Below are 14026 nucleotides of genomic sequence, written 5' to 3'. Positions count from 1 at the left end.
TGATAGACTGGCCAAGGAGGTCTCCAGACCTAAACCTTATTGTGCATCTGTGGGTCATCCTCAAACAGAAAGTGGAGGAGCGCAAGGTCTCCAACATCCACCAGCTTTGTGATGTCGTCATGGAGGAGTGGAAGAGGACTCCAGTGGCAACCTGTGAAGCTCTGTTGAACTCCATGCTCACATGTTGAGTCTTCTGTTTGAGGGTTAAGGCAGTGCTGGAAAAGAATGGGGCCACACAAAATATTGACACTTTGGGCGAAATTTGAACATTTTCACTTAGGGGTGTACTCACTTTTGTTGCCAGTGGTTTAGACATTAATGGCTGTGTGTTGAGTTATTTTGAGGGGACAGCAAATTCACACTGTTATACAAGCAGTACACTCACTACTTTACATTGTAGCAAAGTGTCATGTGAGAGTATGTATGCATATACAATTTATTTTTTATTCCCCGCCCCTTCAGTGTCGTCACATTTTGTGTGTGTGTATATATATATATATATATATATATATATATATATATATATATATATATATATATATATATATATATATATATATATATATATATATATATATATATATATACACATACACACACACACACACACACACACACACACAGTTGTGCTCATAAGCTTACATACCTTGGCAGAACTTATTCACAGAATATGAATGAGAAAACAAAAACTTTTCTTTTAGCGTTTGGCTGGAGTTATTTATTCTCAATCAACTGTGCTTACTCTTTTTAAATCATAATGGCAACAGAAACTACCCAAATGACCCCGATCAAAAGTTTACATACACCACTTCTTAATACCATGTACTGCCCCCTTTAACATCAATGACAGCTTGAAGTCTTTTGTGGTATTTGTGGATGAGGCTCTGTATCTTCTCAGATGGTAAAGCTGCCCATTCCCCTTTGCAAAAAGCCTCCAGTTCCTGTAAATTCTTGGGCTGTCTTGCATGAACTGCACATTTGAGATATCCCCAGAGTGGCTCAATGATATTGAGGTCAGGAGACAGATAGCCACTCCAGAACTTTCACTTTATTCTGCTGTAGCCAATGAAAAGTCGACTTGGCCTTGTGTTTTGGATAATTGTCATGTTGGAATGTCCAAGTATGTCCCATGCGCAGCTTCCTGGCTGACGAATGCAAATGTTCCTCCGGTATTTGATAACATACTACATACATCTTGCCAACAATTTTGACCAAACTCCTTGTGTCTTTGTAGCTCACACATCCCAAAAACATCAGCGATCCACCTCTGCACCTTTCATCATATGCCTTGTTGACTCGTCTCCAATGTGGTGTTCATGGTTGTGGCCAAAAAGCTCAATTTTGGTCTCATCACTCTAAATGACTTTGTGCCAGAGGGTTTGAGGCTTGTCTGCTTGGTGTATTTTAAGCAGGATACTTTGTGGCATTTGCGTAGCAATGGCTTTCTTCTGGCGACTCGACCATACAGCCCATCTTTCTTCAAGAGCCTCTGTATTGTGCATCTTGAAACAGCCACACCACATGTTTTCAGAGAGTCCTGCATTTCACCTGAAGGTATTTGTGGGATTTTCTTTGCATCCCAAATAATTTTCCTGGCAGTTGTGGAAGAAATTTTAGTTGGTCTACCTGACTGTGGTTTGCTTTCAACAGAAGCCCTCATTTTCCACTTCTTTGATTAGAGTTTGAACACTGCCAACTTTTCAGTCTCAATTCCTTTGATATCTTTATATCCCTTTCCTGTTTTATACAGTTCAACTTCCTTTTCCCACAGATCCTTTGACAATTCTTTTGCTTTCCCCATGACTCAGAATCCAAAAAAGTCAGTGCAGCACTGGATGAACGATGCAAGGGTCTGTCAGAAGTCCAGAAACGCATTGACACACACTAATTAGAAGCAAACAGATCACCTTTTATACACACACTAATTAGAAGCAAACAGATCACAGGTGAGGATGGTTACCTTTAATAGCCATTCAAACCCCTTTGTGTCAACTTGTGTGTAGGTTATCAGGCCAAAATCACCAGGGTATGTAAACTTTAAATTGCTGAGGTTAAGCAGACATTGTCCACTGTTGCAACTAGCAGAAAACTGCCTTTGAGAAATGCTATGCAGCCATCGCTGGAGTGCATGTAAACAGAAGTGACTGCCCAGAAAAGCAAACGTTTAAAAAAAAAAAAAAGTGAAAACTAATTTCTGTAAGAAAACATGCTGATTATGATTGACAGAGTTTAGCAAACTAAAAGCCATCAAATTTAGTCATCTAAATTTTACTTACCTGCAGCAATTCTAAATCCGACTGATTTGCTTTCTGTGGAACCAATTCAGTTAACATCTCAGACATGACTTTCACATTCCCATTTACAACTTCCAGCTCACTGCGAAGTTTTCCTATCTGTCACATAAAAAACAAGTCTAAGATAAATTGAAATATGAATTGTATAACAAACTAGAGAAAATCACAAATCCAAAAATTATGCTTTTAAAAACGTATTTTAAAATAAAAACGTTAATTTTCAATTCTACAGTCGGTCTATAAAAATAAAACCACTTAGACTGCTAAACACTTAATTTGGCTAAACATTGCATAAACTGTAGCTGATTTCTGCTGAATCCACAAAAATTTGAGTGGTGGGTGGGACTGTCAGTCCCACCCAACTTGACAAAAGTCAATTTCAAATTTTTTTGCTAAAGAAGCAGGGAAAATGGTTAGCGAATAGTGACTGTATTCAGTCACATGCAGTCACTGTTTGGGTATTCAGGAAGTTTGGTAATGCCGAGATGTGCCTTCTAAAGTGTGAATATTTAGGACAGGTGCACTTTATTAAAAACTTGCATAAAAACAGCTTGGCCACAGAAAAAAAAAATAAGTCAAAGTACATAGAACCCCCAAACATTATATGTGTTTATTTTAGCAAAGACCCTAGAGAATACAGGGTAGGTCGTTGCAACCTTTTATCTTGCACGGTATTTGCGCAGCAATTTTTTGAACGCTTTTTTTGGTAAAAAAAACTGTTATGTGCTTTAAATAAAAAACAGGAAAGTTAACCCAATTTTTTTGCATAATCTGAAAGATGAAGAAGTTACGCCAAGTAAATAGATGCGCTTCATAATTGCACACGCTCGTGGAATGGCGCCAAACTTCGGTACCTAAAAATACCCATAGGCCGACGCTTTAAATTTTTTTACTGGTTGCATGTTTTGAGTTACAGAGGAGGTCTAGGGCTAGAATTATTGCTCTCGCTCCAACATTCACGGGGACAGGGGCGCTTTAAAAAAAATAAATGGAAGCGGTGAGTCAGTAGAAGCACCGGAGGGCGGTGAGGGGGGGCATTCCCTCACCTCAGTAAAAACGATCAAGCGGCGGAACAGTCGTTATGATCTTTCTTATGGTGTAGGGAATCGCCGGCCGATATCTGAATTATGCCTGTAGCTGCAGGCATCATTCAGATAAACCCCCACAAAGTCAATGACGACATAACGGCCGGCGGTGGGTGAGTAAGTGGTTAAAGCCTTACTAAAAAAAATAAATAAAAAATGGATGCTGTTCCTATAAAGCATATTATACAGCACAGTGTTTGTGCTGTGTAATTTGGCCCCGTGTATCACCTGAAACACTTGGTTGATCCTGCCTGGTTCTGACCTCCCCCCTGTAAACTGACTACGGTTCATCATGGCTGCCGAGTCCTAACATCCTGGTGAGTTTACGTGCCTTCGTCATCTGCTCTGTCCTCTCCTCTCCGTTAGTGACAGTGCACGCCCCTCCCGCTGCTGAAATTACTTTAAAATTTTCATATAATCCTCTGTGGTTAATAATGTTAGGTGCCCCAGTGTCTGTTTTATTTTAAAAAATGCCGTTCTATACCTCATTTCAGAACGCCGCTCACGTGACCGACCACCTCTCTCCTCCCGACTGACGTCAGGGGGGATATTTGGCCCCTCTCCCGCAGTAGCTGTCAGATCAAGAAAGGGGAAAGGCGGACGGTCACGTGAGCGCTGCTGTGAAATCAGGTATAGAACCGAATTTTTTTTTTTTTTTAATAAAACACAGACACTGGGGCACCTAACATTATTAACCACAGAGGATTATATGAAGACAATACAGTGGCTTAAAAACCACATTAAGTCACACCTGCTGAAATTTTAGTAACAGCACACAGCATGCTGAAATGCACTGTAGTGCTTTACCATGTGTTGTGGAAGTGCCTTGGGATGCCATTCAAAACACAAGGCCTCATTGCCCACGGGCGTTTTTACAGCGCTTTTAGGAGCGTTTTTTACAGCTTAAAAACGCCTCTCTCCGTGTTATTCTATGGCCTTATGCATACACAGACGTTAAAGAGCTGTAAGTGGCATAGGCGTTTTTAAGCTCCAAAACACCCCCAGGACCAGCGCGTTCTGAGGCCCCAGCGCTAGAGCTGTAAAAATGCCAGACGCTGTATACAGAGCGTTTAACCTTGTCAGGCATTTCTCTGCCTCTATTCAAAAAGCAATGGTCCCCTATGGGGGCCCACTAATTTGAATAGAAGTCGCACCAGAAGTCTCGCCCCCGCCCCCCATATCCATTCCAGACCCATAGAGCACACAGCCAGGCAGGTCAGGAAAAGGGCAGGGGACCATGTGGACCATACCAGGCCACATGCCCTCTACATGGGGAGGTGGGTGCTTTGTGGCAGGGGGACCCTGCGCCCCCCTCCCCACCCCAAAGCACCTTGTCCCCATGATGAAGACAAGGGCCTCTTCCCAACAACCCTGGCCGGTGGTTGTCAGGGTCTGCAGGCGGGGGCTTATCGGAATCTGGAAGCCCCCTTTAACAAGGGGGCCCCCAGATCCCAGCCCCCCACCCTATGTAAATGAGTATGGTGTACATTGTACCCCTACCCATTCACCCAAAAAAAGAGTCAAAAATAAACAAAGTACACATGTTTAAAGTATTTTATTAAAGGCAGTTCCGGAGTCTCCTCTGATTTCTTCTCCCTCTGCTGTTTCTTCCGATGTTGACTCAACGCAATCTCACGGTGTAATGCTGGGTCCGCCATGTGCCATGACTTATATTGGCATGGGGCAGGGCCACCCGCTGACGTCATCCAGGGGCCCTGTACCCTCGTGATGTCACTTCCACAATCATGCCCCGGCGGTGACGTCACAAGAAGGTGGAGCCTCCGAATGACATCAGCGGGTGGCCCCGCCCCATGCCAATATAAGTCATGGCACACGGTGGACCCAGCATTACACCGGGAGATCGGGTCGAGACAACATCGAAAGAACAACAGAGGGAGAAGACCCGACAAAAGAGCGAGAAGACAGTGGAGAGAGAAGACCCGACAAAAGAGCGAGAAGACAGTGGAGAGAGAAGACCCGACAAAAGAGCGAGAAGACAGTGGAGAGAGAAGACCCGACAAAAGAGCGAGAAGACAGTGGAGAGAGAAGACCCGACAAAAGAGCGAGAAGACAGTGGAGAGAGAAGACCCGACAAAAGAGCGAGAAGACAGTGGAGAGAGAAGACCCGACAAAAGAGCGAGAAGACAGTGGAGAGAGAAGACCCGACAAAAGAGCGAGAAGACAGTGGAGAGAGAAGACCCGACAAAAGAGCGAGAAGACAGTGGAGAGAGAAGACCCGACAAAAGAGCGAGAAGACAGTGGAGAGAGAAGACCCGACAAAAGAGCGAGAAGACAGTGGAGAGAGAAGACCCGACAAAAGAGCGAGAAGACAGTGGAGAGAGAAGACCCGACAAAAGAGCGAGAAGACAGTGGAGAGAGAAGACCCGACTAAAGAGCGAGAAGACAGTGGAGAGAGAAGACCCGACAAAAGAGCGAGAAGACAGTGGAGAGAGAAGACCCGACAAAAGAGCGAGAAGACCCGACAAAAGAGCGAGAAGACCCGGCAGAGGGAGAAGACCCGGCAGAGGGAGAAGACCCGGCAGAGGGAGAAGACCCGGCAGAGGGAGAAGACCCGGCAGAGGGAGAAGACCCGGCAGAGGGAGAAGACCCGGCAGAGGGAGAAGACCCGGCAGAGGGAGAAGACCCGGCAGAGGGAGAAGAAAATCGGAAGAGACGCGGGAGCTGCCTTAATAAAAATACTTAAATACGTAATAAAATACTTTAAAGAAACCGTGTTAATTTTTGACATTTTTTGGGTGAATGGGTAGGGGTACCCCCTACTCATTCAAATAAGGTGGGGGGCTGGGATCTGGGGACCCCCTTATTAAATCGCTCATCATAGTCGTCGTCCCCCCCCCCCTTCCTGACCTGCGTGCTCAGATAAGGGTCTGGTATGGATCTTGGGGGGCCCACGCCATTTTTTTTGGCATGGGGGGGTCCCCTTAAATTCAATGCAAGACCGAAAGATCTGGTATCGTCCTGGGGGGGAACCCCACGGCAATTTTCTTCATTTTGGCAGGGGTTCCCCTTCAAGTTTCTCAGCACACAAGTCGCACCATCATGATCCAACTTCTGGTGTGACTTCTATTCAAATCAATGGGCTCCCATAGGGAATGGCTTCATTAGAAGAGGATTAAAGTTTTGGAATAACCCAGCCAGAACCCAGACCTGAATCAGATTTAAATCTGTTGGGTGATCTGAAAAGGGCTGTGCACAGGAGATGCCCTTCCAATTTGACAGATTTGGAGTGTTTTTGCAAAGAAGAGGGGGCAAATGTTGCCAAGTCAAGATGTGCCATGCTGATGAACTCATACCCAAAAAGTGCTGTAATAAAATCAAAAGGTGCTTCAACAAAGTATGTTTAAAAGGTGTGCACACTTATGCAACCATATTATTTTAGTTTTTTATTTTTACTTCCCTCCACCTAAAAGAATTCAGTTTGTTATTCAACTGAATTGTACAGTTTATAGGTCACATTAAAAGATGGAAAAAGTTGTGAAATTATTTATCTGTCATTTTTTTACATCACAGAAACCTGAAATTTTAACAGGGGTGTGTAGATTTTTTATATCCACTGTATGTAAATCGGTAACGTAATGAAATCTACTCTTAAGTCAGTAATACAAGACTGTCAGGAGGTATGCTGCTCTCCTTTCATCTCAGTTTAGCCTCATGCACACTGGACCTTTTTGCAGCTGCTTCTAGGGGAGTCGAGTGTTTTTTTTCCTACCTCTAAACTCCCCTGCATGTTAGCCTATGTGTCCATGCACACATAGGCTATCAGCAGCATTTAGCGGCAGAGGCTTTTAGAGGCAGAAAAAAAAAGCACTGACAGTGCATCCAGGAGCAACAGGGTTTTGGCAGGAAAAACGTTGGCGCTGCTAAATGCGCCTAAATGCTAGGCATGTTTAGCACTTGAACGTTAATTTCAATGGCCAGAATAAATTATTCTTCTGGCAAATGACATGAATGCCCAAGCTCTTCATGCCTGTAAAACACGCCTAAAAGCTTGTAAAAGCTTTGGACACTTTTACAAAGCATCAAGCTTTTTTTCTGCCTAAACGCTACTACGAGGAAAGGCTTCTAGGAGAGTTTGCAAAATGTCCTGAGTACACGAGGCCAACGAGTTCATAGATAAAACCATACTGAGGCTGGCCATACACTAAACGAAAAACGAACGTTCGGCCGTGACCGCAAACGATTGTGCCATCATGTAATGACCGAAAAATCATTCAGTGGACATAAATAATTTTTTTGTTTGTTTTTTTACATATACCTAGTGCAGACAGTTTGGACGGGAAACACATTAACCTTTCAATCTATCGTTCGTTCGGCATAAAATTTCCAACCTTGTCCTTAGTTTTTTCGGCTCCAAAACGTACCAACGATTATTGATTTTGTGCCCATTAACTGGCCGAAAAAACGAACGAACTGTCTAAATGACGGATTTTCGGCCGATTTTTCATATAGTGTATGGCCAGCATAAAGCACCAAACTTTTGATTAGAAGGCCACCAGAAAATTAGTTAGTCCTGCTTGTTAGGTTGCTACTTAATTAGGACTGATGAGTGTGTTATGCATAATTTAATGCTGACATACAAGCGGTAAATTACTGGTACATTAAAGGCCAAGTTCACATTTCCATAAAATATAAAGCACAAAAAGCAGCCTGGAAAGCACTGCACCTGCGATCAGCAGATTGTGGGTGCAATGTCAGACTCCTGCACACACAGCATAGCTCTGTTGCCTTTGTATGAATGGTTATTGCATTGCTGTTGGCAATGTGAATGAACTACAGATGTGGTGATGAAGTTGCGCAGAGTTCATTCAAACTACAAGTACATCTGCCGTGGTGGAACCAAAGGATTGGGAAGACAAAGTGCAGGAATATGTAACATGTTCCAAAGGTGAACTTATCCTTTAGGGTGTCAATAGTAACTCTTATTAGAGATCAATGTACCTGATCTTGTGTGGGATTGACAGCACCATCTGTGGGTCGTCCTGCTGGAATGAAGAAAGGAGAGGGCACAGAGCGATTTACTGAACCTCCTCTTTGTACTGGATCCAATGGAGGACAGTCCTGTCTCACAGCAGGTTCAGGCTTAGCGATACTCTGTGGTTGTGTAAAAGCATAAAAAAGTACATGAATATTATGGATACATTACAAACCCTTACCCTACAAATACTGTATGCATGTGGAGACAATTCTTACAAGCTACAAAATGCAAAGAAAAAAAAGCACTTTATAAATATATTTTACAGCAAAACCATGCCTTTGAGATAATAAAAAATTCATAAAAAATCTTTTTTTTTTCATCATGAAATAAATTATATGAAATTACTGGGCTTTCTAATTTTAAAGTGTATGTAAAGGCAAATTAGGGGTGTTGAACATAAATCGCCAAATTGATGTATCGCGATGCAGACTTGAACAATGTCATCCCGGCGCACCCAGTCGATCATGGGAGAGCTCTGCCAACATACTCAGTTAAAAAAAAAAAACCCCACTGCCAGTCCCTCGGTTTCATGGATCCATTCTACGCCGTGCAAGTATTATTGTACACCTAGGTCTATAAATACCTCATCTCCGATCTTTCATGGCCGGTCACGTACCCTCCGGCCGCTCCCCTCCTCTGGCTGTATCTTTAGATCGGAGGAGAGTAGCCGGAGGTCATGTGATTGGCCATGAAAGATCGGAGATAAGGAATTTAGAGGCATCGGTTTACATTGACAATGAAAAAGGGACTGGCAGTGATTTTTTTTTTTTGTAACTTGAGTATGCTAGCAGGGCTCTCCCAAGAGACTGGGGATCTTCTGGGAGTGCAAGGAGGGCTGTGTAATGTAAAAAAGGGCTGTGGAATGTGCTGGGAGGGGGGGGGGGGCTATATGCAGGGACTTTGCTACATGCAGGGATACACCTCCCCACATTACCTTTGGTGGCCTGTGACCTACAGGATGCCCCTTTTAGATCGGAGGAGCTTGCTGCAGTGATAGGTTAATTTCCGAATTGGAAAGCGCCTGGTCCGGACGTGCTCCCGATTGAATGGTACCGGCGCTATATAGAAATACTCTCCCCATGTCTTTTGACGCTATATCAGGAGTGCTTTAGGTTGGGCCTTCTTCCACCCTCCTTTTATGAGGCTCACAAAGTTTTCATAGCCAAACCAGACAAAGACCCTCTTCAATGTACATAGTATAGACCTCTCTCTTTATTAAACATGGATTTTAAAATTCGCACTAAAATCCTTGCCAATACTTATGCCGATCTTATGTCATCTAATCTCTTCAGATCAAACAGGGTTTCTGTCTGGCAAAGCCATCAATATAAATCCCAGAAGGAGTTTATACCCATTAACAACTGGGCTCTGACATCTCAATAGGGGGAGCCCTGGTATTTTTAGAATTAGAAAAAGCCTTTTATTCAATAGATTGGCAGTACATGCAAGAGGTCTTGTCTGGGTTTGGCCCAACTTTCCACAAATGGATCTTCCTGCCCAGGCCAATTTTCAGCTTTCAGTGCTCTCACACCTTGAATGACAATTACTTATGCAACACTGTACCCATCTGAAATTGTCGCTATTTTTCTTTTCTTTTGAGGGCGTTTAATCACCACTGGGTTATTTTGTACGCTATTAATGGAAAAAAAAAAGACATTCCAAAGTATTTAATAAGAGGCATGGTGAGTTTTTTGAAGTTTACCTTTCTCCCACAATTCTTTGGAAAATTATGAATTTTTTTGCCACAAAAACTGTCATATTAACAATTAATTTCTCACACACGGCATTGGCATACTTGCAACTACACCCAAAAACACATTTTGCTGCTACTCCTGAGTATGGTGATACCACATGTGTGAGACTTTATCACAGCCTGGCCCAACATGCATGGGGCACCTTTAGGCGGTCTAGGGCCATAAATTACACATCTAATTTTCTGACTACCTATCAAAATTTGAAGGCCCTGGATCCCATTTTGAGAAGCAAACACCCCAACCTATATGAGGCATAATGACTCTTTTGAACGCGTAATTTTTTAATCACAATTTTTTGGAAAATGTGGAAAGAAAATGAGAACGTATTTATTTTTTACACAAAGTTGTCCATTTATAGGATATTTCTAAACAGCATGTAAATACCAAAAAATACACCCCAAAATACATTCTGCTACTCCTCCTGAGTGTGGTCACATACAGAGGCCCAACATTTAAGTAGCACAGTCAGGTGTTCTAGGGACATACATTACACATCTAAATTTGCTGACAACCTATCACATTTTTGAAGGCCAAAATATTGGTCCTGGTAATAGGCAGGAACATGGTCCATAGTACAGGTAGCGGGCAGAGGTGTGGTTAGTTCATGCCGCAGACAGAGGCATGATGGCAGTAAGTCGACAGCAGGCAGAACTATCAGGCTTAGGGTCTTGGTCAGGCAAGACCTGGGCACAGGGGTAGAGGCTTCTCCCATCCAAATCTTTGAAGCCTCCAGACCCTAATCTGGGAACTACAAAACTGGGGAAAACCAAAAACGTAGTTATCCATCCGAAAAAACTATTTTGAAGCCCCTCACATATGTGAGACCCCTGTTTTATCATGAATCTCACTACAACAGTAGCAGGGTAAAATATAAGTCCAAGCAGCAGGCAACAAACATGATCAAGAAACAGTCCAGGGTCAGTTCCAGGGCAGGAAGAGGTATGTTCAGATTAGGCGGCAGGCAGAAGCATGGTCAAACAACAGGCCAAGGTCAGTTCCAGAGCAAGCAGAGGTATGGACAGTTTAGGTGGCAGGCAGAGGCACCATCAATAAACAGGCCAGGGTCAGTTCCAGAGCAGGCAGAGGTATGGTCAAATAACAGACTAGGGTGAGTTCAGTAACAGGCAATGGCATAAGGATTGTAAAGGCAAATGGCAGGAATTCAAAGTTCAAGTTTACCATACTTCACAAATAATGTAGAGAAGCATGGTAACAGTCATCTATGAAGAGGTCTGGTTGGGAAGTACACTGGGGACAATAAAAACCTAGTGTCTCGTCTAACTCCTCTTCTGGAGCACACCGGACACTGACATTTTTGGCCTCTTTCTTCGGGAGGGACTTTTTTGGGAAACAGACATTCGTGGAGTCTGCTCACTGCATCTGAGCGAATGCTTTGTGGTGGGCCTTCAGGTTACAAAAGGGCAGTGACAATTTCCTTCTGACAGCAAAGAAAGGATATATGGGTGTCTCGTGGATTTGCGGTAGATCACTTATAAATTATAAATGGCCAAATTGAAAAAATACTTCCTGGTATCAATGGTGGGTTCTTCTTACAGCAAGGTAGGGCTGGATCATTTGATCATTAAAGTCAAAACAAATTTTAATCATGAATACATTCTTGTTTTTGAATTGCGTCGTTCCTTCTGGGGATTTGCACATAAGTGTTGTGAATTGATGAAAGCATGTACACTGTGTGCACAATTAGGCAAGTTGTATTTTTGAGAATTTCATTATTGAACAACTACAGTGCTCTCAGTCAATCCAAAACGTTAAGCCTCAAACCTGAATATTTAAGTAAAAGAGAGGTTGTGCCTTTCTCATGAGAATATCTGTGTGTACAATTATTAGGCAACTATTAGTGTGCAGAATTATGCAACTGAATGAAAAACAAAAATTTTCCCATCTCACTTGTTTATTTTCATATGTTAAAGTGAGCATAATAAAAACAATCAAATCAAAATTTACAAATAACCATTTCTAACATAAAAAAAAAAAAAATTAGAAAGAAGAAATCAGTTACCAATATAGCCACTCTTCTTTTCATTAATAGTCATAAGCCTTCCATTCATGGAGTCTGTCAGTTTCTTGACCTGCAGTAGCAACCAGTGCGTCTTAGACACTGTTCAGAGAGGTGTAAGGTTTCCTCTGCACCATACATCTCCCATTTTAAGAAAGGCCCACAAGTTTTCAATAGGGTTTAGGTCAGATGAGGAAGGGGGCCATGTCATTCTTTCATCTTTGAAGAGATGTTTCCCCCCCCCCCCATGAAAAAAATGAAAAGTCAGCAGCTACAAATACTGTAGCTGATGACTTGTAATATTAGGACACTTGCCTGTGCTGGAATGCATCGATGTCGGCACCCCAGCGGGTGATTCCATCGGCTCTCAGATGCTGTAGCCACCATTGCCTGTAAGGCTAACAAGAAGTTAAGCCTTGGGGCTCCACAGCTGGTTCCCTACTGCACATGGGCGAAGCGTGCTGCGCTTGCTGAATGGCCCAGCGGCTGGGGCACGAGAAGGGAGGCCAAACTTCTAGGGGACAATGCTGCAGCCAAGTCTCCCGAAAGTGGGAAAGTGTTCCTGCCAAAAACAGGTACCTGTCCCCCACCCCCCTCCCCTTTGCAAGGTGCCAATTGTGGCCCTGGCGAAGGGAGAGGAAGCACATAAGCGAAGCTTCCACTTTTCGGTGGAACGCCCCTTTAACCACTTGTTTACTGGTCACTTAAACCCCCCTCCTGTCCAAACCAATTTTCAGCTTTCAGTACCCCCACACTTTGAATGACAATTACTCAGTCATGCAACATTGTACCCAAATGATTATTTTGTCCTTTTTTTCATACAAATAGAGCTTTCTTTTGGTGGTATTTGATCACCTCTGGGTTTTTTTTTTTTTTTTCATTTTTTGCGCTATAAAAAGAAAAAAGACCGAAATTTTTGAGAAAAATAAATTCTAAATTTCTGTGATAAAATTTTGCAAATTAGTAATTTTTATGCATAAATTTTTGCCACAATTTATACTGCTACATATCTTTGGTAAAAATAACCCAAAAATTAGTGGAAATTATTTGGTCTGTGTGAAAGTTTTAAAGTCTACAAGCTATGGTGCAAATCATAAAAAAATTATCACATCTGATATACTGGTGGCCCATTTCATTTCTTGAGACCCTAACAAGCCAGGAAAGTACAAATGCCCCCAAATAACCCCTTTTGGAAAGTAGACATTTCAAGGTATTTAGTAAGAGGCATGGTGAGTTATGTGAAGTTGTAATTTTTTCCCACAATTCTTTGCAAAATTAAGATTTTTAATTTTTATTTTTTCACAAAATTGTCATTGTAATAGCTTATTTCTCTCACTTGGCATGTGCATACCACAAATGACACCCAAAATACATTCTGCTGCTCCTCCTGAGTATAGCGATAACACATGTGTGGGACTTTTTCACTGCCTAGCCACATACAGAGGCCCAACATGCAGCAGGGAGTACCTTCAGTTGTTCTAGGAGCATAGATTACACATCTCATTTCTCAACCACCTATTACACTTTTGAAGGCCCTGGAGCACCAGGACAATGGAATTGCCCACAAAATGACCCCATTTTGGAAAGCTAACACCCCAACGTATAATCTATGAGGCATAATGAGTCTTTTGAACGGTTCTTTTTTTTTCAGAAGTTTTTGGAAAATGTGAAAAAAAAAAATGAAAACGCATTTTTTTTTTTTTTTTTGTCCGTTTAAAAGATATTTCCAACACATAGCATTTAGATAGCAAAAATGACACCCCAAAATACATTCTGCTACTCCTCCTGAGTATGGCGATACCATACGTGTGAGACTTCTACACAGCCTGGCCACATACAGAGATCCAACATGCAAGGAACACCGTCATGTGTTCCAGGGA

The 14026-nt window shown here is 42.5% G+C and overlaps 1 protein-coding gene across 3 annotated transcripts in view; it reads right to left on the bottom strand.

Moving 5' to 3' along the window:
* The window catches only part of TOM1 (target of myb1 membrane trafficking protein), a 532535-nt gene that overhangs the window by 319306 nt on the left and 199203 nt on the right, over window positions 1-14026 (bottom strand). For all 3 annotated transcript variants that reach the window (XM_073592626.1, XM_073592625.1, XM_073592627.1), the window contains exons 6-7: window positions 8339-8491; window positions 2277-2393 (exon numbers count right to left, since the gene is read on the bottom strand). In XM_073592626.1, the coding sequence (XP_073448727.1) occupies window positions 2277-2393; window positions 8339-8491 (270 nt within the window). The remainder of the gene's footprint in view (window positions 1-2276; window positions 2394-8338; window positions 8492-14026) is intronic.

Source organism: Aquarana catesbeiana, linkage group LG07, assembly GCF_042186555.1.
Source record: "Aquarana catesbeiana isolate 2022-GZ linkage group LG07, ASM4218655v1, whole genome shotgun sequence".
NCBI lineage: Eukaryota > Metazoa > Chordata > Amphibia > Anura > Ranidae > Aquarana > Aquarana catesbeiana.
This window is presented reverse-complemented; position numbering and strand designations above follow the sequence as displayed.